Genomic DNA, 25684 nt, shown 5'->3' with positions numbered 1-25684 from the left:
TCTGCCTTTGGCTCAGGTCATGGTCCCAGCGTCCTGGGCTCGAGCCCCGCATCGGGCTCCCTGCTCGGTGGGAAGCCTGCTTCTCCCTCTCTTACTCCCCCTGCTTGTGTTTTCTCTCGCGCTATGTCTCTGTCAAATAAATAAATAAAATCTTAAAAAAAAAGAAAAAAAGAAATCTTGCCATTTGCAACGATGTGGATGGAAGTAGAGGGTATTATCCTAAGCAGTCAGAGACAGTTATCATATCATCTCACTGACATGTGGATTTTAAGAGATAAGGCAGAAGATCATAGGGGAAGAGAGGAAAAAATGAAACAAGATGAAACCAGAGAGGGAGACAAACCATAAGAGACTCTTAATCATAGGAAACAAACTGAGGGTTGCTGGAGGGAAGGGGTGGGGAGGGATGGGGCAACTGGGTGATGGACATTGGGGAGGGTATACGTTGTAATGAGCACTTGGTGTTATATAAGACTGATGAATCACAGACATGTACCCCTGAAACAAATAATACATTATATGTTAATTAATTGAATTTAAATTTTTAAAAATTAAAAAAAAAAAAGTAGTGGACTGCTAATACATGGGAGACATGGCTGCATCTCAAAAACCTGCTGAGCAAAAAAAGCCAGACAAAATAAGTGCGTACAGTATAATTCCATTTATATAAAACTCAAGAAGAGACAAAGCTATAGTGACAGAAGGCAGACCGGTGGTTGCCTGTGTCTGGGAGTGGGGTGACTGACTGGAATGGGGTTCCAAGGGGACCGTTCAGTCATTCTCTTCTGTTTTGTGTTTTGCTTATCTTAGTCTGTTCTCTTGTTATGTTAGGAAGCTTACTCATTCATGAAAGCCAGTTCATGGTTGGCCACTTGTAAACTGGTAGCATGGGTAAAGTTGATTGGGTGGCATAAATGCACATTGCCAAAATGTATATTCTGTTGTACATGTTTCCTTTAGAGGTTTTAGAAGTTCATTGTCTGTTTTATATCTGGTTCATTAAGTATGAGCAAGAAACACGTATTTTTATTTATTCATTTGCTAGTCAGTCAGGTGCTAGAGTTAGGAGAGGTTCATGTTTATGAAAAAGTGTTTTTATTTTTTTTTCTTTTTAAGTCCAAATCATCCATTCATTTAACAAATCTTTATTGAATGTGTGATATGTGCTAGGCACTGTCCTAGGTGCTGAAGATTCAGGCTTGTTTTATGTTGGATAGAGTTGATCAAATAGGCATTTATAATACAATGTGATGCATAAATGAAATCATTTTGGGATACCCATCAGGGGCACTTAATCCTGATAAGATAAAAGCATGGATAAAAGAATGATTTCCCAAGGGAGCAACAACCAAATAACTCTGGGATGAATAGAGGTGGGTTGAAGATAGAGGGAACTGTACATATTAAGATCTGGAGTCTAGAAACAGTATAGAATGTTTGGGAATTCCAAGAAGTTCAGATGTTGAGCCATTAAACCAAAACTAGCAACACATTACTCTGGACTTTTTGTTACATGAGAAAAAGTAACCCCCTGAAGACACAATGGTAAGGTTTTTTTTGTTACTTGAACATATTGTAACTAGCACAGTGAGACGGCATATTTAAACTGAAGCAAGGGGACTGATGAGATGCCTTAGGGACAAAAGATACGAAGTTCTAAAACAGAATTAATTTTCAAGGAGAGGGCAGAAGTGTAGGGTCTGCAAAGAAATTTAAAAGGGCGCAAAGAAATAAGAGGAGAAATCAGAAAAGTGGTGTCATAGGATGGCCAGGTTTCAAGGAGGAGGATGGGGTCACCAGTGTCACATGTTGCCAAATTAAGAAAAAAACTAAAGCGTCTATTTAGTTTAAATAATAGAAGTCAGATTATGCTGGGTTTGGAGCAAATGGGACAGGTAAGAAAATGGGAGACTGAGTTCATAGAACATTTTTTTTCAGAATGATAGGAGGGCAGTGTGTGTTAGCTAGATGGGACTTTTTCAGAAAAAATCTCCACAAATTTTTTAACTCTTATCTGTTGTTTGAGGCCAGCAATAGTTAAAAAAAAAAAAAATCCATCGGAAGTCATACGTACGTGAAAATACTTGTAAATTTAAAATTTTGTGGCTTTTCCGAGACCCAGTCTTTAGTAAAGCACTCCTTCAATGAACTTTTTTTTTTTTGCCAACAGTTGTCTTATTTTCACTTAGATTAGATTTTCTGTATATAAGAACTAAGTATTGAGATAATGATGCTTCTTTGCCAACAGTGAAGAATAAGGGGTGGGGATGTTACTTTTTCAACATAACTAAACAATCTCGATAGAACACTTGCAAAAACGTAATTAAGATCTCAGCTATCCTGAATCAATAGGAGGAAGAGTTATTTATGTATTTAAAGATTTTATTTATTTATTTGAGAGAGCGAGCACACGAGCAGAGGGAGAGGGAGAAGCAGACCCCCCTGCTCAGCAGGGAGCCTGACTCGGGGCTCGATCCCAGGACGCTGGGATCATGACTTGGCCTAAGACAGACGCTTAACCAACTGAGCCACCCAGGTGCCCCAAGGAAGAGTTTTTTGAACTGGGATATGTTTGTGTCTTTTGTGTTGTCTGTAAACTTGTTAAACATATTTGCAGAGATTTTTATGTTTACATTTTTCTTAGGATGTCCATAGCTTTCATTCAAAACTAAGAGGTCTTATGCTGGATTCCCCAACAAGCAGACCCTGAGACAAAAGTGTGAGTGCATGTAGTTTATTTGGAAAGCAATGCCAGGAAATACTGATAAGGAAAGGGAAAGTGAGACTGGGAAGGGGAAAAATTAATGCAGGGTGTGTTACCAAGCAAGTTAACATTATAGGCAATAGGAGCTGAATCTTCCTGTTGAGTTCTGAGAAAGTGTGGATCCTATCTCAAATTTATCCCAGCCAAGGGGTAGTGGAGCTTCTGTCAGTTACTGGTTCAGGGCTGCTCTCAGGAAGAATTAACTCCCCTGCCCTGTAGTCATAAACAATTTGCATGTGGTTGCAGGTTGGCCTGCACTGGCATCTGGCAGTGAGGACAGAGGTAAGGTGCCGCCAGCGTCTGTTTGCTACGGAGGTAACAGTAACACTACAATATGATTTCATTTCTTAGTTAATTTAAAATATTTAAAAATTGTTTGACGGAAATTCTGGGACATTAAGGAACTGCTAATTTTTAGGTAGTAGTAATAGTATTATGGTTATTTTTAAAAAGTTTTTATCCCTTAGAGATACACAATGAGGTATTTATGGATGAAATGATACCTGGAATTTGGTTTAAAATAGCATATTGGTGTGGGAAAAGTTTCTTGGGCATATGTTGATCATTGCTGAAGTGGGGTGATGAGTTCATGGGTTTTATTATACTAGTCTATACTTGGGGATTTGTTTTAACATTTCATAATACAGTTTTTTTGTTTTTGTATTTTTTCCTTTTGTTAAATTTGAGTACAATTAGCATACGGTATTATATTGGTTTTAGGTATACAATATAGTGATTCAAAAATTCTGTACATGACTTGGTGCTCATCACAATAAACATACTCTTGGGGCGCCTGGGTGGCTCAGTCGTTAAGCATTTGCCTTCGGCTCAGGTCATGATCCCAAGATCCTGGGATCGAGCCCCGCATCCGGCTCCCTGCTCAGCGGGAATCCTGCTTCTCCCTCTCCCACTCCCCCTGCTTGTGTTCCCTCTCTTGCTCTCTCTCTGTCAAATAAATAAATAAAACCTTAAAAAAAAAAAACAATAAACATACTCTTGGATGCCTGGGTGGCTCCGTCATTTAAGCATCTGCCTTCAGCTCAGGTCATGATCTCGGGGTCCTGGGATCCAGTCCCGCATTGGGCTCCTTGCCCAGTGGGGAATCTCCTTCTCCCTCTGTCTGCTGCTCCCCCGGCTTGTGCTCTCTCACACTCTCTCTCTGACAAATAAAAAAAAAAGAAAGGTAAAACAAACAAAAAAAGAAACACACTCTTGATCTCCTTCACCTGTTTCACCCATCCCCCCCACCTCCCCTCACAACCCGTTCTCTATATTTAAGAATCTGTTTTTTGTCTCTTTTTGTCTGTTTTGTTTCTTAAATTCCACATATGAATGAAATCATATGGTATTTGTCTTTGATGGACTTATTTTACTTGGCATAATACTCTGTAGGCCCATCCATGTTGTTGCAAATGGCAAGGTTTGATTCTTTTTTGTGGCTGAGTAATATTCCATTGTATATGTACCACATCTTTATCCATTCATCTGTGGATGGACACTTGGGTTGCTTCCATTTCTGGCTATTGTAAATAAGACTGCAATAAACATAAACATAAGGGTACATAAATTTTTTCGAATTAGTGGTTTTGTTTTCTTTGGGTAGATACCCAGCAGTGGAATTACTGGATCATATAGTAATGCTATTTTTACTTTTCTCAGACACCTCCATCCTGTTTTTCACAGTGGCTGCACCAGTTTGCATTTCTACCAACAGTGCACGAAGGTTCCTTTTTCTCCACATCCTCACCAACACTTGTTATTTTCTTTGTTTTTGATTTTGGCCATTCTTACAGGTGTGAGGTGATATCTCTTTGTGGTTTTGATTTGCATTTCCCTGATGATTAGTGATGTTCAGCATCTTGGTTTGATTTTTTCTTCTAAAATGTCTAGTGGTACCATTTTGCTGAGTAGAAAGATCTCTGTCTGAAGTTAAAAAAGTTCAGGGTCATATGAATGGTTAAATAACTAATATAAGACTGCAAAAAACACATGCACTATTTTTTCCTTAAATTGTAGTTATCAAATGTTCCACATGAAAGAATCACCCAGGCGCCCCCAGAACCTATTTTTTATTGCTCTTGTTTTGCTGATGCGTCAATTGAATTTACTTAAAAATCACCAACATTTTGGGGCGCCTGCGTGGCTCTGTCGGTAAGCTTCTGCCTTTGGTTCGGGTCATGCTCCCAGGGTCCTGGGATCCAGCCCCGCGTTGGGCTCCCTGCTCAGTGCGGAGTCTGCATCTCCCTCTCCCTCTGCCTGGCGCTCCCCCTGCTTGTGCTTACTCTCTCTGTCAAATAAATAAATAAATCTTAAAAAAAAAAATCACCAACATTTTATTCAGCTCCTCTGGTTTACTTATTGATCATTTTTAGCAGTCAGCTGGCTGGCCCCCAAATGTGTCAGCATTTTGCTTTTAATAAAACATGATCACCATCTGGTGGTGACTAACAGTAACTTGGTTTGTATTGCTTTACAGTTTATAATAGTGTTTTCATATACATTTTCTCATTTATTGAAATAACTGTAGAAATTACAATGAACCCATTTCTGCTAAGATTTCAAGAAACTCTTGAGATGACATAGTATGTTACTCATCTCTTTCTCTCTGCTTGTTAAATGGATGTTTAAAAGTGTGAACTGGTCACTTGTTAGCAAGGAATAAAGACAATATACATTTCACAAAGAAATGGAGGGGTTTTTTTTGTTTGTTTTTTTGTTTTTTTAAGTAAGTTCTCTGCCCAGTGTTGGGCTTGAACTCACAATTGTGGTATCAAGAGTTGCATGCTATACTAACTGAGCCAGGCAAGTGTCCCTGAAATGGAATTCTTTTAAGTTCATAGTTCTGCAGAATTGTCTTTAAAAGAAATATCAAGCTGATTTCATAACACCTAAAATCATGGCATTGGATCATAAAGGCATCTTGTAGTGTGCTGGTCAAGGTTTTAGATAGTATGGGGTGTACATGATGAAGATAGAAGCCTGGCATTTTATAGAGATCTGGTATTAGGAAATCACTGTACATGTAGGTATTTTTTTTAAGATTTATTTATTTATTAGAGAGAGAGAATGGGAGAGGGAAGGGGCAGAGGGAGAGAGAAACTTAAGCATACTTCGCGTGCTGAGCAAAGAGTCCGATGCAGGGCTGGATCTCAACACCCTGAGATCATGACCTGAGCCAAAACCAAGAATCGGATGTATAACCCACTGTGCCACGTAGGCTCTCCCCTCCCCCCCCTTTTTTTAAGTAATCTCTAACCCAGTGTGGTGCTCAAACTCATGACCCCAGGGATCAAGAGTCAGATGGATGGTCTACTGACTAAGCCAGCCAGGCGCCCCCATGTAGGTATTTCTTTTTTTTTTTTTTAAGATTTTATGTATTTATTTGAGAGGGAGAGAAAGAGAAAGTGAGTGAGAGCCCAAGAGCAGGGGGTAGGGAGAAGCAGACTCCTCGCTGAGCAGGGAGCTCGACCCTGGGCTCCATCCCAGGACGCTGGGATCATGACCTGAGCTGAAGGCAGTCGATTAACCGACTGAGACACCCAGGTGCCCCAGTATTTCTTTAGTTAAACATACAGACTTCATTATTTGCTCCTGTATACACATTTCAATGGGTATATTCACCTCTTCCATTTCTCCCCTCCAAAAGGAGAGAAAGGGAAAAAAATAAACTGCAAATAAGTTGTCTTGAGTTAGTGATATCACCTGATGACTAACACAGCAAACTGAAGCCCAAAGCCACTTTTGCCATCGTTTTCGTCTCCTCTTCCTCAGAACTCTCCTGCATACTGTTAGTTTACATAATTTCTTTCTCTCTCTCTTTTTTTTTTTTAGAGAGGGAGAGAGAGATAGAGACAGAGAGAGGGAAAGGAAGGGGAGGGGCAGAGAGAGAGGGAGAGAGAGAATCTTAAGCAGGCTCCATGCTTAGCGAGGAGCCAACGCAGGGCTTGATCTCTCAGGACCCTGAGATCATGACCTGAGCCAAAATCAAGAGTCCGACGCTTAACCGACTGAGCCACCCAGGTGCCCCTCTCTTTGACCCCGTAGCAACTCTCTTTTTTTCCAGAAGCTGCAGAACTGTTTTACTTTCCACCCTCTCTCCCTGTTGCTTTCTTTCTCTATTTTCTTGTCTATTCCAGTTCGTCAAATCGTTGAGTAAATCAGGAACTGTGCTTGGAACTGAGAATACAGTCATGAAGAAGGCAGTTTGATCTGGCCTCTGTCTTCATGGAGCTTAAATCTAAGGATGGGAGTGAGGAAGGAGAGGAGACAGATGGTAGATAATTACAACGTGAGACCTAAAGATAATTAAGACTATATGATGTCAGTATTGCCCTCACTAAGAGTATATGCTGTTGTGGATTTTTATAGTTACAAGTTTTCCAGAAAGCAATTTAGAAGTGGAGTGACTATTTTAAAATTTTAACTAAGGGGCGCCTGGGTGGCTCAGCCGTTAAGCGTCTGCCTTCAGCTCAGGTCATGATCCCAGGGTCCTGGGATCGAGCCCCACATCGGGCTCCCTGCTTGGCGGGAAGCCTGCTTCTCCCTCTCCCACTCCCCCTGCTTGTGTTCCCTCTCTTGCTGTGTCTCTCTGTCAAATAAATAAAATCTTTAAAAAAAAATTTTTTTTAACTATAAGAATGGATTGGAAAGTAATGGTGATGGTTGCACAATGTTGTGAATCTAATTAATGCCACTGAAATGTATACTTAAAAATGGTTAAAATGGCAAATTTTGTGTTGTTTGTATTGTACCACAATTTAAAAAGTTAATCATGTAATATAAGAAAACCCATTGATTTATAAACTTTAAATGGATGGATTATATTTTATTTACATATGTGTGTGTATATATATATTCATGTGTATATATGAATTATATCCAGTAAAGTTGTTACAAAAAAAGAATGGATTGGGAGGAGTAGAAATAGTCTCTCTGTTGCCACAGCATCTACTAGCTGAATTACATTTTAGAAATAGCTAATTACATAGGCAGGAGCCACCCAAGATCAAAACCCAGAAATGGACCTGTGCAAAAAGGGTGGCTTGATTGATGTTAGGTCTTCTGAACTGCTCCTCTATTTGATACTTAAAGAAACATTAGAAAGAGCCCTGGGCTTGGAAGGTTTGGGCTCTTGGTTGGCTTCTGCTTGGTGGTGGACAATTCACATCACATCTTAGTTACTAAATTTTCTAGTCTGTCAGAGAGTGTGAATTAGATCATGCTTTCAGTCCAGAAATTCTTAGATCCTATAATTATTGTGTTATTATTAGGCAAATAAATACTTGCCTCAGTACCTAGCCATAGGGATTTAATATTAGAGCTGGAGGACTTCAGATCAACTCCATTTATGGGCGAGAAAATTGATGTTTGTACCTCTTTCACCTCACTTTGTCTAGTGCTTTTCATAATATACAAATAATATAGCTTTTAAGTATTGAAATATTAAGTTCAGACTTAAGTGAAATGTGAACATTTGAAATGATGAAGAGTATCAGAAATAAGAAATGTTACAAATAGATTTATTTGACTTTATTAAATGTCTGTGTGTATATGTTTCTTTCCTAACTTAGTATAATTTAACAAAAAGTTGTGGTTTCTGCTTTTATACATGAACAAATTAGTTGGGATCATATGGAAGACAAATATATTGTAGTCACTTCCTGAGATCAAGATTGGTGAAGGTGCTTGTTAAGAAGCTTTTACATTTTGCAACTTGCCTTGAAGGCTCTTCTCTGCATCTCTACTGCTGCAGCCTTAGTCCAGGCCATCATTACCTCTTGCCTGAAGTGTGGCTGTAGCCTCCTAATTAGTCCTCTTTGCTTCCCTCTCATTCATTCCTCACAGAGCAACCAAAGTGACCTCCACATATCCTTTACCTTTTTAAATTATGAAAAATGTGAAACATATAAAAGTAGAAGGTTGTATAATGAACTTCCATATACCCATCACCCCCTTCAGTACAATTTTATGATTTTGTTTCATCTGTAACTCCACCTACCCAGACACTACCCCCCAACCCCCCCCACCACCACTGCCTAGATTATTTTGAAGCAGATCCTAGACACAGAATGATCTTTTTAAAAACTTGGATCATTAAACTTTCCTAAATTCCTTCCTCGAGTTCTCATTACACTAAGAATAAAATACAAACTCTTTAGGTGGCTCCCAAGGCTTTATAAGATTTGACCCTTGTTCACTTCTCCAGCCACACTGGTAGCTTTTGGCTGCCTCAGGACCTCTCTACAGGCTAGCATATTCTTTTTTTCCTTGGCTTGGTTGGCTGCTTCTTTAAGATCTCATCTTTATTAGAGAGCCTTTCCCTGATGGTTTTACCCTGTGTAAAGTGTTTCCCTAGAATGTTAGCAACTGCTGCATCTAGGTGAAGGGTGCACTAGTCTTTCAGCTTTTCACTGTGTTTGGATTTGTTGGAGGAAAAGTCCTCCTCTTAAATGCTATCACATCACTGTTTTTCTTTTTTTTTTTTTTTTTTTATATTTTTATTTATTTGAGAGAGTGAAAGAGAGCATGAGTTGGGGGGAGGAGCAGAGGGAGAGGGAGAAGTATACTCTCCGCTGGAGCAGGGAGCATCACAGGGGGCTCCATCCCAGGACCCTGAGATCATGACCTGAGCTGAAGGCAGATGCTTAACCAACTGAGCCACCCAGGTGCCCCTATTTCTTTCTTTTTAAATTTGTTTTGGGTCTTTCTCTCCCTTCTCCTCTCCATACCCCTTAAGTCCTTTATGGTTATTAAATTGAGTAGAGAGAAGGGAAATAACATCTGATTAGAATTGAAGGCAAATGGTCCTGGAAGCCATTGCCTCAAGTATCTCAGATTCCCTCTGCCAGGATGCTGTTCCTTAAGTATAAGGAAAAAGAAACCCTTTAAAAACTGACTAATGTGAGTGTGGCTTACATCATCTTACCCAGAGAAAGGCCTTTCCTCTCCATAAAGCAACATCTACCTTCTCCTTCAGGAAGGAGTGCTGAATTGCATGGTTATCCAACCATGCTGATATTTGCAGTACACTGATTACTTTCTTTGTAGCACAGACATTTTCACAGTTTTGGTTCTGAAATAATCTGAACCATGTTTGGTTTCTCCACCTATAAGGGAACAGCAGTATGGTTCTAAATGAAACTCAGAAACCTTAAGTAGAGTAGCAGATACCCCTTGGTTTGTCTGCCTGCATAACAGCTCTTCTTGGATTTATTTTTTCCCATTATGGTAATAAGCTGAGTTTAGCGATTTATATTATACTTACTTGGCATCTCTGAACTGTTGTTTTTCAGAGTGGCCTGAGTTACAGTTCATTGTCTCAAGCCGTTTGCTTTTCAGAAAATTTTAGAGTGATTGATTAAATGAATTATTTGAAGGTAAAGTATATAAAGACATAACAGTTATTTCAAGGATCAAGTGGTCTGTGGGAATAGTCTCATAATTGCTAAAGCTGTGCTCCCTCAACAGAGTTTGGAAAAACTGGGCAGCAAGTATAAGTTTATTATAAGGTTATCTTTTAATCATTGTATCTGAAACTAATGTTCTTTGATCAATGACCTAATATGAAATCAACTGTTTTTGTGATAAAGTGTATCTTTGCTTACAAGCATAGGGATGTTTAAGTAAAAGACTTTATTGAGAAATGAGAAGAATTCTAACATGTAGTTATTATGAGCTACTGTAAATTTCGACCACTTAGAAAGCAGAATTATAAGTACTAAGACTAGAACTGTAAAAGCAGCGTCATTCTTAAGACTTGGTGCTGAGAAGATGCTTTAGAAAAATGTCCAAATATAGAACATCTTTGGGTGATTGGATCAGAGACGCAGTCTGGGATTCTACCACTTTCTGCTGCTTCATGCCTACATCATCTTGGCAGGGCCTTCATGAATTCACAGGGCCCTGACCTCTTCTGCTTCAGAATCTTTCACCTCCTGAGGCCTTGTGAAAGAAATGGGTCAGTTAAAGGTTATATATCAAACTATCATGTGAAAGGTAGAGATCTTAGTTCAGTTGTGACAAAACCTGTATTTATCAGAATGACACAAAGTTGGCTAACAGATATATCAATAGAAGGAAGTTAATAATTACCTAATATTTGGGCAGTGAGATATTTAGAAAATGTTCCAGGTGATAAATAAGTGAATTTACAGATTGTCACTCCGTGGTTTAGAAAATGATCCTGTGTTTTAAAAATATGATTGATGATTTATAGCTGCACTGTCCAAAGTCTTAGCCACTTGCCATGTGTGGATATTTAAATTTAATTTAAAAAATTTAAAGTGTAGGGGCGTCTGGGTAGCTCAGTTGGTTTGGCGTCTGCCTTCAGCTCAGGTCATGATCCCGGGATCCTGCTCCGCGGGGAGCCTGCTTCTCCCTCTCCCTCTGCCTGTTTCTCCCTCTCCCTTTGCCTGCTATTGCCCCTGCTTGTGCTCGCTCACTCTCTGTCAAATAAGTAAAATCTTTAAAAAAAAAAATTAGAAGTGTAGTGCTTCAGTTTTATTAGCCACGTATCAAGTGTGCTGTAAAATCACATGTAGATGGCTACTATATTGGAAAGTGCAGATATAGACTATTTCCATCATCATAGAATGGTCTATTGAATAGACAGCATGTTTAGAGAATACAGAGTGTGGGAATTTTAATATTTTCAATTTAACCATGATGTTGGTTAATTTTTCTGTTGAAGTTTTTGCCCGTTTCTTATCAATTGACAAAATTTTAAGAGCTACTAATGTCCATAAAGGTCATCAGCTTGTCGGTTCTATTTTTTTTTTTTAATTTAAATTGAATTAGCCAACCTATAGTACATCATTAGTTTTAGATGTAGTGTTCAACAATCCATCAGTTGCGTATGACACCCAGTGTGTCAGTTCTATTTGTAACAAAAAATATAAGCAAATCGGATGTTAACTTAGACTTATTTGGTGATGCAGTATATACACATATTGAATTATGTTGCATACCTGAAAGTAATATAATGTTATGTCAATTATCTCAAAAATATAAGTAAATTATTAGCAAATTGTGGGTTATAAATTTTAGTTTTAAATACACCAGCTCTGTATGATCCACTGCAGTAGCCACTAACCATAAGTGGCTCTTGAGCACTTGAATGTGGCTAGTGTGAAGTGAGGTGTGCTGTAAGTATAAAATACACAGTATGCTTTGAATACTTAGTACAAAAAATAAGATGTAAATTGAGTGAAGGGGGTCAAAAGGTACAGATTTCTAGCTATAAAATTAATAAGTCATGAGAATATAGTGTACATCATGGTGATTACATTTAGTAATACTGTATTGCCTGTTAGAAAGTTGCTAAGAGAGTAAATCTTAAAAATTCTTATCACAGAAATTTTTTACAGGCATGTAAGGCGGTAGATGATAACTAGACTTATTGTGATCATTTTACAATGTATACAAATATTGAATCACTGTGTTGCACAGTTGAAACTAATGTTATATGTCATTTATGCCACAATTTAAAAAATAAATTAAAATATCAAGTGAAGAAAATGTAAAATACCTGGTATTTTAAATCCTCACTGTATATTGAAATAACGTTGGGATATATAGTGTTAAATAAAATACATTATTAAAGTTAATTTTGGCCTCTTTATTTTTATGAATGAACTACTAGAAAATTTGAAATTATGTGGCTCATTTTATATTTCTTTTAGTGCTGTGGAAGAGCCAGTGCTCTAATAAGCAAATCAAGTAATATATAATTTATTTCTACATGCCTAAATCAACAAGGACTGTATTTGTCAAGTGGGCTGAAAACCATTTTTTGGGCATATATTTATTTCTGTCCTGTTAGATTTTTAGAAATAGTACCAATTTTATCAAAATGTTTTTTGTTGATTTTATATATCTGTATGATATGGAAGACATGTATAAAACACTGATGTAAAGCTTTAGCGAACTGCTAAGGGAGTGATACAGGCAGTATGAATACTTTGGGCGTTCCAAGGACAAACATGTTGCCAGAATCATTAGAAGGCTATCACAGAGACTTTGGGCCTTTTATTGATGAGACACTGAAAGAGAAATATGATTCAAGGGGGGAGAAAACAGTAAGCTGGAGGGCTTAAATAAAGCCCAGATAGGTAGTGGTCTGGGTATGTGAACAGGCCAGAATGATTTGAATCAAGGATTTCAGTGTAAAAGTGAGAGAGAAGGATTGGAGAGTTAGGTTGAGACTGAAATTATAAGACTCTGAGGCTACGGTAAGGAATCTGGATGAGTTTAATATAGGAATTTAGGAGCCAGAAAAGGTGTCAGTGAATGAGAAGTGTTAAGAAAACAGTATTTTTGGAAGGTTGGTTTGGTTATAAGGGATTATCACAGCTATTTCTCTGAAGTGAGACAGTACAGTGATATCCTGGAGAAATTGGGGGAAAGAGGGAGCAGAGTTGAGATGTATGAAGGCAGAATCATCAAGACTGTTGTGTTTGGGGAAGGCAGAAAAGGAGAAATTGAAACACGCCAGGGTTCCCCAAGTATCACAACAGAAGTAAAAATAAAGATGTTTTAGCTTTATGTAATGTTGGTTTTTGTACTTTTAAAACTGTAAGATAGCTAATGTAGCCCTTTACAGATGAGGAGTTTGACATTCAGTGTTTAAAGAACTTGACCAGAAGAATCCTAGTCACCTTGTATTAAGTGGTAGAGGGGACACCTGAGCCCTGGTCTTTTTTTTCCCTGTGTTGTCATTGGCATCTACTCAGTTGCCTAGCCAGTGCCTAAGGTTTTCTTGACTTTCTCTATAGCTTTGCACAACCAATCACTAAATTGTATTATTTGCTTCCTAAACTTTTCTCAGATCTGCCCACTTCTGTCTATACCACCTCTACCTAAGTTCAGGTTACTCCCATCTTTCTGGGTTGATATTTTGCAGAATTTACATTTAATCTCTGCCTTGCATCCCACCTCCTAAAACAAGCAAGCAAATAAAAGCAGTCTGTTTTCCTACAATTCAATTGCTTTCTAAAATGCAGAGAGCACTCTCTTGCCTAAACTTTTAAATAAAATGTAAACTTCTTTGCCTGGACATCATCTTTATTATCATGCCCTTTTTTTGTGCCCATGCCTCCACTTCCATGATCATTTTATTTTTCATCTTTTGTATTTGCTGTGTTACTTCTTTAAGTAATGTCCTTTACCCCCTTTTCTCTGCTCCACCCTCAATCCCAAATTTAGGTTTAGACTTAGTATAATAGTCTGTCTACTTGTCTATAACCACTCCTCCTATGCTTCTCCCCGACCCCCACCTCCAACCCACCCACTGTCTAACCCCCTAAGACTCACTTAGGTAGGCTCATTAAGGGTAGAGACTTTTTCTTGTTTAAAGTAGTGGTCCCACAGAAATTTGTTGAATGGGTGAATGTTTTTATACTTCAAGGTCATTTCAAGTTAAAATTGGCTTTAGTGGAGAATGAAGAGTCTGAAAGAATGACTGAAAATTAGTCCATCATTTCCCAACCTGTTCTTTAGAGCACTTGTATCCTAAGATAAGGTAGTGTATGTTTCACACACACAAAAATTCCATGATAAAATATATTAGGGAATGTGCAGATTATATCCTTTTCTTGGATATTCACAGTACACATAAGATCAATCAATAAAGACATCAAGAAGTCCTGCAGTAAAACAACAACAACAACAACAACAAAACTTTTTTTTGGATTCAGTATTTTTCTATTGTACTTGATTATAGAGCCTTTTTAGAGATTATACTTCCAATTTCTCTTAGGTTACTAGTGGTATTTGGTATTTGGGAAATGCTAAATTTGATAGGCATATGTGTGTGTCCTTTATTTCCCTCAAGTCTAACTCATATAATTAAACAACGTAATCAGATCATGCCCAAGGGATATATGGAACTCTGGTTGTTTACAGTTAGAAGAGAAAACCTGAGGGAAGATAAAACAATCTTCAAATATTTGAAGGTTCCAGCAGAAGAGGAATTGAAAGTATTGTCTTTGAAGCTAGAGAATAAGAGTAAGAACCAGAGAAGGAAGGTGTAGGAAGGCAGATTTTGACCACATCTAAGGCTAACTTTCTAATAACTAGAACTTCAGAAGATAAGTCAGTTTTCTGTCCCTAAAGGTTGTCAAGTGTAGATCCATAGGGATGCTATAAAGGACTTTAGCACTTAGAGAAGGTATAGATTGAAAGAGTAGTTTTGTGAAATAGTTTGAAAACCATTAGACTCTATTTCTGAGATATCTATCAACTTGGAATTTATATTCCCTGATTCTTTCCTAATTCTGTGGATTGGATCTATGTCTTGGTTTGCAGGATCAGTAAATTATTCCAAATATGTGTTATGAGAAATAAATACTAGTAGAAATTTTACTTGCATGGTTAAAGGCTTTTACTTGATGGTATTTTTTTTTTTTTATGGGCTTTATTTTTTAGAGCAGTTTTAGATTCACAGAAATAAAGAGCACAAAGTACAGAGAGTTCACATGTACCCTCTTCCCCAACACGTAGAACCTCCCCACTATCCACACCCTGGCACCAGAGAAGTACATTTGTTACAATTGATGAACCTACATTGACACATCATTATCACTCTAAAAATCCACAGATTACATTCAAGTTCATTCTTTTCTTTTTTTTTTAAGATTTTTTATTTATTCGTTTGAGAGAGAGTGAGTGAGAGCGCGAACAGGGTGGAGGGTCAGAGAGAGAGGGAGAAGCAGGCTTCCCACTGAGCAGAGAGCCCCATGTGGGGCTCAATCCCAGGACCCCAGGATCATGACCTGAGTCTAAGGCAGACACTTAACCAACTGAACCACCCAGGCGCCCCTCAGGTTCATTCTTACTTGATAATACTTTGAAAGAAAATGTGAATGAATATTCCTTCTCATCTTTAAGAGAGTGGTTTTCAGTTATTTCTTGCCCTAGTTTAGTCTTTTCTGATTCAGGGTTTAAGAGATAGCTAAAATCAACATCATCTATTTTGAAAAAGTATTCAGGGTTGGGGAAAGTTCTTTTTTTTTTTTTTAAAGATTTTATTTATTTATTTGGCAGAGAGAGAGAGAGCACAAACAAGGGGAGCAGCGGGGAGAGGGAGAAGCAGGTACTCAATCCCCAGAATTCCTGGGATCATGACCTGAGCCAAAGGACGTTTAACTGACTGAGCCACCCAGGTGCCCTGGGAAAGTTCTTTTTTTATCATCTTAAATGTTTATAAACATTTTATTCTGCTGGCTAACAGTATTTTTTTCTTTTTTTAAGTACCGAAAGAATTGGTGGAGCTCCATTTGAAGTTGATGAGGAAGATTGGCAAATCTGTTACAGCAGACAGATGGGAAAAATATTTAATCAAGGTACATATTAAAAATTAACCTCTGTTACTGAAATATTACTTTATCTAGCATAAATTGATGTGTTTCATAATATGCTTAATTTTTAAAATGGTCTACTAAAAATTGCAAAATATGACTTAGAAATCCATATAATTACTATTAGTATGTGATTCTCTTCTGCAGCTACTAAGCCATAGTCTTGAGTCTTAAGGTTAGGTTTCAGAGGTGTTCTGTTTCTTTTGTGCCTAACACTGTGTGCCCAGGACTTTTCATGTCTTCTCTCATTTAATCCTTAGAATCACCCTGATTGAATCAAGTAGGACATAGATAAGGCAAAGAAAGTTGTCATTTTTCCTTGAGATCACACAGTATGCATAGACAGAGCCAGAATTTGTCTGTTACTTAAAAGGTAAAATGTCATAACACCTTTAAGTCAAATATAGGAGGCTTCAAAGTTACCAATAAGGCCAAATCTATTCTCAGTGAGAACAACCTGGGAAATCAGAAAAGTGTTGCTTTATGATAAACCCTATTAAAGGCAAGACCATTCAGGAAAAATTGTCTGAAATTGCATCCAAACTTTGAAAACTACACAGCTTTTGGAAGCCTAAGCTGTTGTATATACCTACCTCCATGATATCTTTGGGAGTATTTTGAATTCTATAACATACCAGAATGTTAGGTGATATTTTTTGGAATTTTGAAAATGATGTAATTTTCTTATGTTTTAAAAAATATATGTGTTTATATACCCATGTATTTTCATATCTGCTTTCTTTTGCGGGGAGTTGTATATGTGACTTTAGAGCACTATGAAAAGAGGAACCATCAGGGAACAAGAGTTGGCATGTTTTTACTATAAAAATCACATGTGCTTTTCCAGTTATCTTTGCTGTATTATACACCATTCCGAATTAAGTGACATGAAACAATAATCATTTTAATCAGCCCACTGATTCTCTGGGTCAGAAATTTAGAAAGAATCAGTGCTTTGTTCCTTTTTTTTTTTTGTTTAAGTAGGCTCTGCACCCAGCATGGAGCCCAATGTGGGGCTTGAACTCACGACTGAGATTGAGACCTGAGCTGAGGTCAAGAGTCAGTGCTTAACTGACTGAGCCACCCAGGCGCCCCAGTATTTTGTTCCATTTTATGCCTGAATAATATTCCATCATATGCCTATACCACTTCTTATTTATCGACTTACCAGTTTATGATATTTGGCTTGTTTACATCTTTTGGCTATTATGAAAAGTGTTGCTATGAACACTTACATAGAGGTTTGGGTAGACATGTGATTTATTTCTTATATCTAGAGTGGAATTGCTGGGTCATATGGTAATTCTGTGTTTAACTGTTTGAGGAACTGCCAGACTGTTTTCCAGAGCTGCACCATTTTACATTACCACTAAGGATTTATGAGGGTTCCAACTTTTCCACATCCTTCCTCACCAACACTTATGATTGATTGATTGATTGATTGATTTTAACCGTCTTAGTGAGTGTAAAGTGTTCTCATTGTGGTTTTGATTTGCATTTTCCTTATGACTAAATGATGGTGAGCATTCTTTTCATATGCTTGTTGGCTGTTGTATATCTTTGGGAAAACGTGGAAAAATACCTACTCCTGTCCTACATTGTTTAGTTGGTTGTTTGTCTTTTTGTTCTTGAGTTTAAAGAGCTCTTTATATATTGTGCATACTAGACCCTTACCAGGTATATGATTTTGCATACATTTTCTCCCATTTTGTGTGTTGTCTTTTTACTATCTATGTAATGTTCTTCGTGCACAAAAGTTTTAATTTTGATGAAATCCAATATATTTTTTTCCTTTGTGGCTAGTGCTTTGGTGTCATAACTAAGAAACCATTGCTCAACCCAAGATCATGAAGATATAATCCTATAATCTATACTAACAGTTCTGTACGTTTGACTTTTATGTTTAGATCTATGGTCTCTTTTAAGTTAATTTTTGTGTATTTTAGAAGATAGGGGTTCAGCTAGATCCTTTTGCATGTGGATACCCAGTTGTTGCATTACCATTTGTTGAAAAGACCATTCTTTCCCATATTTGATTACCTTGACATCCTTGTAGAAGGTCAGTTGACCATTAATATAAGGGTTTATTTCTGAAGTCTTTGTTCCATTGTCTTTTTTTTTTTTAAGATTTTATTTATTTATTTGACAGAGAGAGCAAGCCAGAGTGTACAAGTTGGGGGGGGGGGCGGAAAGGCAGAGGGAGAGGAAGAAGCAGGTTTCCCCATGCGGGATTTGATTCCAGGACCGTGGGATCATGACCTAAGTTGAAGGCTGGTGCTTAACTGACTGAGCCACCCAGGTGCCCCTCTATTGTCTTATTATATGTCATCATTTATGCCAGTACCATACTGTTTTGATTACTATAGCTTTGTGATAAATTTTGAAATTGTTCTTTTTCAATATTGTTTTGGCTATTCTGTTTCCCGTGCATTTTCTTAATGAGTTTAAGTATCAGCTTGTTTATTTCTGCAAAAATGCTAGCTATGATTTAGATAGGGTTAGGTATAATCTATAGATAAATTTGGGGAGTATTAGCTTCTTAACAAAAATAAATCTGATCCATGAGAATAGGATGTCTTTCAAAATATTTAGGTCTTTAATTCCTTTCAAAAACATTTTGTAGTTTACTGATTCCAGTATTACACTTAATTTGTTCAATTCCTTAGTATTTTCTTGGTTTTGATGCTGTTATAAATGTAATTGTTTTCTTAATTTCATTTTCATATCATTCATTGCTAATGTTAGAAATACAATTAATTTTTGTATCTTGCAACTTTGCCAGACTTGATTATTAGCTCAAATAGTTTTGTTGTGGATTTTTAATATCTTCTGTATATAAGATTATGTCATCTGCACATCGAGATAGTTTTACTTTCTCCTTTGCAATCTGGAGACCCTTTATTTTTCTTGCATAATTGCATTCATTAGAACTTCTGGTACACTGTTGTATAGAAATAATGAGAGCAGATGTCATGTTTCTGATCCTAGGGGGAAGCTTTTCAATATTTTAAGATTTAATATGATATTAGATACGTCACAGATGTTCTTTATCAGGTTGAGAAAAGTCTCTTCCTAGTATGTTGAGTATTTTTATCATGAAAGGTATTAGATTTTGTCAGATGTTTTTTCTGCATCTATTGAGATAACCTTGTGGTTTTTTCCTTTATTAACATGATGTATTAATTTAATTAATTTTCATATGTTGAAACAGTTGCAATCCTGTAATCAATCCCATTTGGTCATGGTTCATAAACCTTTTTATATGTTGCTAGATTTGGTTTGCTGATTTATTGTTGAGGATTTTTGTGTCTATATTCTTTTTTTTTTTTTTTAAAGATTTTATTTATTTATTTGAGAGAGAGAGAATGAGAGACAGAGAGCACGAGAGGGAAGAGGGCAGAGGGAGAAGCAGACCCCCTGCTGAGCAGGGAGCCCGATGTGGGACTCAATCCCGGGACTCCAGGATCATGACCTGAGCCGAAGGCAGTCGCTTAACCAACTGAGCCACCCAGACGCCCTTTGTGTCTATATTCTTAAGGGATACTGATGTGGTGTTTTCTTGAGATGTCTATGACCTCATAGAATTAGTTGCGAATTATTTCCTCTTTTTTTTTTTGGTAAGTGTTCATTAAGTATTAATGTTAATTCTTTAAACATTTATTAGAATCTAGCAGTAAAACCATCTGGGTTTGGGCTTTTCTTTGTTGGAAGTTTTGTTTTTGTTTGTTTACTCGGTTTCTTCTATAAGTTCAGATTTGTATTTCTTCTTGAATCAATTTCAATAGCTTGTGTCTCTCTAGGAAATTGTTCATTTTATTTAGCTTATCTAGCTTATTGGCATTCAATTGTTCATAGTATTCATTTGTAATCTTATTTATGTATAGGTAGTAGTAATATCCCCTCTTTCCTTATTTTACTAATTTTGCATGTTCTTTTTTTTCTTGGTCAGCATAGCTATAGGTTTATCAATTTTGTTGATCTTTTAAAAACCACTTTATGGTTTTATTGAATTTCCCTATTGTTTTTCTATTTTATTCTTTTCTTTAATTTCCATTGGGTTTAGTTTGCTCTTTTCTGGTATTAAGGTGGAAGTTTAGGTTATTGATTTGAGATCTTCCTCTTCTTTTTAACATAGACATTTTCAGCTATTATATTCCATCTTTACTCCCTGCTTTAGCTTCATTCCATAAATTGGTATGTTACATTTAATTTTCTTTCATCTCAAACTGTTTTCCGTTTCTCTAGTGATTTCTTCTTTGACCTATTATTTGGTTGTATGTTGTTTAATTTCCACATACATGTAAATTTTGCCAATTCCTTTTCCTGTTACTGGTTTCTAATTTCATTCCATTATGTAGAACATACTTTGTGTGATTTTTGATCATTAATTTTGTTGACACTTGTTTTTATGGCCTCACTTAACGTGTGTGTGTGTGTATGTATATGTGTGTGTATGGATGTAGAAAAGGTCCTTCAATATTAAAAAATAATTTTTCTACTTAGGTATTTAGTGAGGTTTGCTAATTTCATACTTATATCTACTGCCTTTTCTGATTTTCCTTTTTTTCTGATTTTTAAGACTTTTGCTGCCTTATAAATAAAGTTTATGTACAACACACACACCTAAGTACAGATAGATATTTTTCCCTTATCCTTTTTGAATGCTAAAGTCTCTACTATTTTATTAAAGAACAATAAACTCTTCCTTAATTTTTTATTTCCCTTTAGCTTTCATCCATCCTCCCTTTTCCACTTTGTATTAGTTATGTATTGCTTTCATGACAAATGGCTTCAGAACCTAGCTGGTGAAAACAACGAATATCAAGTCTGCTGTTCTCTGAGCTGTGCCTAATGCTCAGAGCTAGATGTGTGCCTAACACATCGCAAACTGTGTTCTCCCTGATGTCCATTGGTTGAAGTTTTCTGGGTGAAGTCTGAAACTGTCCCTAGTACAAAGAGGACAAAGAAACATGAAAGAAAGAAGCAGAGTACTCCAGATTGATACTGTGGCTGGTTACCAATATGAAACAAGTTCTATGATTGTTTGGATTTGTATGTCTGCTCTTTGAGGCCTTCCTTGGATCACTTTCCAAATGAACTGTTTGATCTCATCTCAAGTCCTGCTTTTGTTGGAAATCAAAATTTGATAAAGCGCTTAACAAAATGGAATACCATAATATCCAATTAACATATTAAAATATGCTCAGCATTATTAGTTATCAAAATGATATCAATAAGTAAGCAACACACATAAGATACTCTGCTGAAGTGCCAGTTTCTGGTGAATAGGGGACATTACACTGCAGGGTACTCCAGGACCTCCTCTTTGTAAAGTCACTATGAAGAGCAGAAGACTTAGCTTACTTTCTTAACACTCAGAAACAGACACAATGAGATCCCAAATGAAAGAACAGGACAAGGCATGGCCAGAGATATAAGCAAAACAGATATAAGTAACATGCCTAATAGAGAATTTAAAGCAATGATCACAAAGAGGCTCACTGGACTTGAGAAAAGAGTGGAAGACATGAGTGAGACCCTTAACATAGAGATAAGAAACAACATAGAAGAGATAAAGGGCTTAAAAAATGAAATCAGAAACACACTTGATGGAACACATAGCAGGATGGAAGAGAAGAGGAAGAAATTAGCGACCTAGAAGACAAAGTAATGGAAAGTAATCAAACTGAACAAAAGAGAGGAAAAAAAGAATTACATAAAACAAGAATAGACTTCGGAAACTCAGTGACTCATCAAATATAATAACGTTCATATTATAGTAATCCCAGAAAAAGAAGAGAGAGAAAAGAGGCAGAAAATTTATTTGAAGAAATGATAGCTGAAAACTTCCCTAATTTGGGGAAGGAAACAGACATCCAGATCCAGGAGGCACAGAGAATTCCATCAAAATCAACAAAAGCAGACCCAAACCAAGACATACTGTAATTAAATTTGCCAAGTATAGGAGCGCCTGAGTAGCTCAGTCGTTAAGCATCAGCCTTCAGCTTGGGTCGTGATCCCAGGGTCCTGGGATCAAGCCCCGCATCAGGCTCCCTGCTCAGCAGAGAGCCTGCTTCTCCCTCTCCCACTCCCCCTGCTTGTGTTCCCTCTCTCGCTGTGTCTCTCTCTCTCAAATAAATAAAATCTTTTAAAAATAAATAAATAAATTTGCCAAGTATAAAATCTTAAAAGCAGCAAGACAAAAGAATTCAGTAACTTACAAGGGAAAACCCATAAGGCTAGCAGGAGATTTTTCAGCAGAATCTTTGCAAGTCAGAAGGGAGTGGCATTATATATTCATTCAAAGTGTTGAATTAGAAAAATCTGCATCCAAGAATACTCTATCCAGCAAGGCTATCATTCAGAATAGAAGGAGAAATGAAGAGTTTCTCAGATAAACAAAAAATAAAGGAGTTCACGGGCGCCTGGGTGGCTCATTCAGTTAAGTGTATGCCTTTGGCTCCGGTCATGATCCCGGGGTCCTGGGATTGAGTCCCTTGTCGGGCTCCCTGCTCAGTGGAGAGTCTGTTTCTCCCTCTGTCCCTCCCCACCCCCCCCATACGTGCTTTCTCTCTCTCTCAAAGATAAATAAAATCTTTAAAAAAAAAAAAAAAAAGTAAAGGAGTTCATGACCACTAAACCAGCCCTGCGAGAAATATTAAAGGGGACTCTTTGAATGGAAAGGGGATATAGTATAAAGGTAGGAAACACAAAAGCAGGGAAAATGAATATTTCTGTAAAAAAAAATAAGTCAAGATATTCACAAAAAATTTTAAAATATAGTAACATCACCTACACAAGTGGCATAAGTGCATCCTACTCTTGATCTCAGCCCAGGTCTTGATCCTCAGGGTCATGAGTTCAAGACCCACCTTGGGCTCCATGCTGGGCATGGAGCCTACTTAAAAAAAAAAAAAAAAAGTAACATACCCCTAAAATCTAGGGAGCAGAGAAGAAAAAAGTGGGTTCAAAATTAAATGACCAACTTAATGTAGGCTGCTATATGCACAAGAGGTTGTGGAGAGACCTAATGGTAACTGTATATCGGAAAGCCCTAATAAACCTACAAAGAATGAAGAAAAAGAAAACCAAGTATATCACTAAAGAAAATCAGCAAAATGTGAAAGACAAGAAAGGATCAGAGAAAATCTTCAGAAACAACCACAAAAAAGGTAATAAAATGGCAATAAATATCTATCACTAATTGCATCTAATGTAAATGAATTAAATAGTCCAGTGAAAAGACATAAGGTGACAGGATGGGTTAAAAAAACAAGACCCATCTATATGCTGCCTACAAGAGACTCATTTTACACCAAAAGACACTTGCAGATTGAAAGTGAGGGAATGGAGAAACCTCTATCGTGCAAATGGATGTCAAAAGAACGGCTGAGTAGCAATATTCATATCAGACAAAACAAACTGTAAAACAAAGACTGTAACAAGACATAAAGAAGGACTTGATATAAATAAAGGGGGACAATCCAACAAGAAGATATAATTGTAAATATTTATGTAAATATACCCCATATAGGAGCGCCCAAATACATAAAAAGTTAACAGACCTAAGGAACTAATCAATAGTAATACAGTGGATACTAGGAGACTTTAATACCCCACTTACATCAATTGACAGGTCATCCAATCAGAACATCAACAGGGAAACAGTGGCTTTGAATGACACACTGGAGCAGATGGATTTAACAGATACATTCAGAACATTCTATCCTAAAACAGCAGAATACACGTTCTTTTCAAGTGTGCGCAGAATGTTCTTCAGAATAGATACATATTGGTGTCATAAAATCAGTCTCAACAAATTGAAGAAGATTGAAGTCATACCATGCATCTTCTCTGTCCACAATGCTATGACACTGGAAATCAACCAGGAGAAAAAATCTAGAAAGATCACAAATACATGGAGGTTAAATAACATGCTACACAATGAATGGGTCAACCAGGAAATAAAAGAAGAAATAAAAGTACATCGGAACAAATGAAAATGGAAACACAATGGTCCAAAACCTGTAGGTTGCAGCAAAAGCGGTTCTAAGCAGAAAGTTTATAGTAGCAGTATATGTTAAGAAGCAACAAAAAACTTGGGGTGCCTGGGTGGCTCAGTTGTTAAGCATCTGCCTTCGGCTCAGGTCATGATCCCAGGGTCCCGGGATCAAGCCCCACATCAGGCTCTCTGCTCCATGGGAAGCCTGCTTCTCCCTCTCCCACTCCCCCTGCTTGTGTTTCCTCTCTCACTGTGTGTCTCTCTCTGTCAAATAAATAAATAAAATCTTTATTAAAAAAAAAAAGCAACAAAAAGCTCAAACAACCTAACCTTACACTTAAGAGAGCTATAAAAAAGAACAACAAATGAAACCTAAAACCAGTAGAAGGAAGGAAATAATAAAGATTAGAGCAGAAATAAATGATAAACTAAAACAAAAACCAAAAGAACAGATTAATGAAACCAGGAGATGGTTCTTTGAAAAAAAATCTATGATTGATAAACCTCTAGCCAGATTTATCAAGAAATAAAAGAGAAAGGACTCAAAATCATAAAGGAGAGAGGAGAAATAACAGTCAACACCGCAAATTTACAAACAATTATAAAAGAATATTATGAAAAAACTCTATGCCAACAAATTGAACAACCTAGGAGAAATGGCTAAGTTCCTAGAAACATACAAACTACCCAAACTGAAATAGGAAGAGAAAGAAGATTTGAACAGACCAGTTATCAGCAATGAAAAAAAGAAGAAGAAGATAGCAGGAGGGGAAGAATGAAGGGGGGGAAATTGGAGGGGGAGACAAACCATGAGAGACTATGGACTCTGAAAAACAAACTGAGGGTTCTAGAGGGGAGGGGGTGGAGGAGGGGTTAGCCTGGTGATGGGTATTAAAGAGGGCACGTTCTGCATGGAGCACTGGGTGTTATATGCAAACAATGAATCATGGAACACTACATCAAAAACTAAGGATGTAATGTATGGTGATTAACATAACATAATAAAAAAAACAAGAAAAAAAAGAAATGGAATTAGTAATCCAAAACCTCCCAACAAACAAAAGTCCAGGACCAGATGGCTTCACAGGCGAATTCTACCAAACATTTCAGGAAGAGTTAATACTTATTCTTCTCAACCTATTCCAAAAAATAGAAAAGGAAGGAAAACTTCCAAATTCATTCTATGAGGCCAGCATTATCCTGATACCAAAACCAGATAAAGACACCACTACAAAAGAGAACTACCGGCCAATATCCCTGATGAACATAGATGCAAAAATCCTCAATAAAATACTAGCAAACCGAATCCAACAATACATTTAAAAAAACCATTCACCATGATCTAGTGGGATTTATTCCTGGGTTGCAAGGGTGGTTCAGTATTTGCAAATCAATCAACATGATACATTACATCAATAAGAGAAAGGATAAAAACCATATTATCATTTCAATAGACACAGAAAAAGCATTTGAGAAATACAATATCTATTCATTATAAAAACCCTCAACAGAATTTTAGAGGGAACATACCTCAACATAATAAAGGCCATATATGAAAAACCC

The 25684-nt window shown here is 37.1% G+C and overlaps 1 protein-coding gene across 2 annotated transcripts in view; it reads left to right on the top strand.

Moving 5' to 3' along the window:
* The window catches only part of RSF1 (remodeling and spacing factor 1), a 163839-nt gene that overhangs the window by 30166 nt on the left and 107989 nt on the right, over window positions 1-25684 (top strand). For both annotated transcript variants that reach the window (XM_078058583.1, XM_036113388.2), the window contains exon 2: window positions 16013-16104. In XM_078058583.1, coding sequence (XP_077914709.1) covers window positions 16013-16104 — 92 coding nt within the window. The remainder of the gene's footprint in view (window positions 1-16012; window positions 16105-25684) is intronic.

Source organism: Halichoerus grypus, chromosome 11, assembly GCF_964656455.1.
Source record: "Halichoerus grypus chromosome 11, mHalGry1.hap1.1, whole genome shotgun sequence".
In the NCBI taxonomy this organism is placed as follows: Eukaryota; Metazoa; Chordata; class Mammalia; order Carnivora; family Phocidae; genus Halichoerus; species Halichoerus grypus.
The sequence above is the reverse complement of the archived record's forward strand: the minus strand, read 5'-3'. Positions and strand labels throughout refer to the sequence as shown.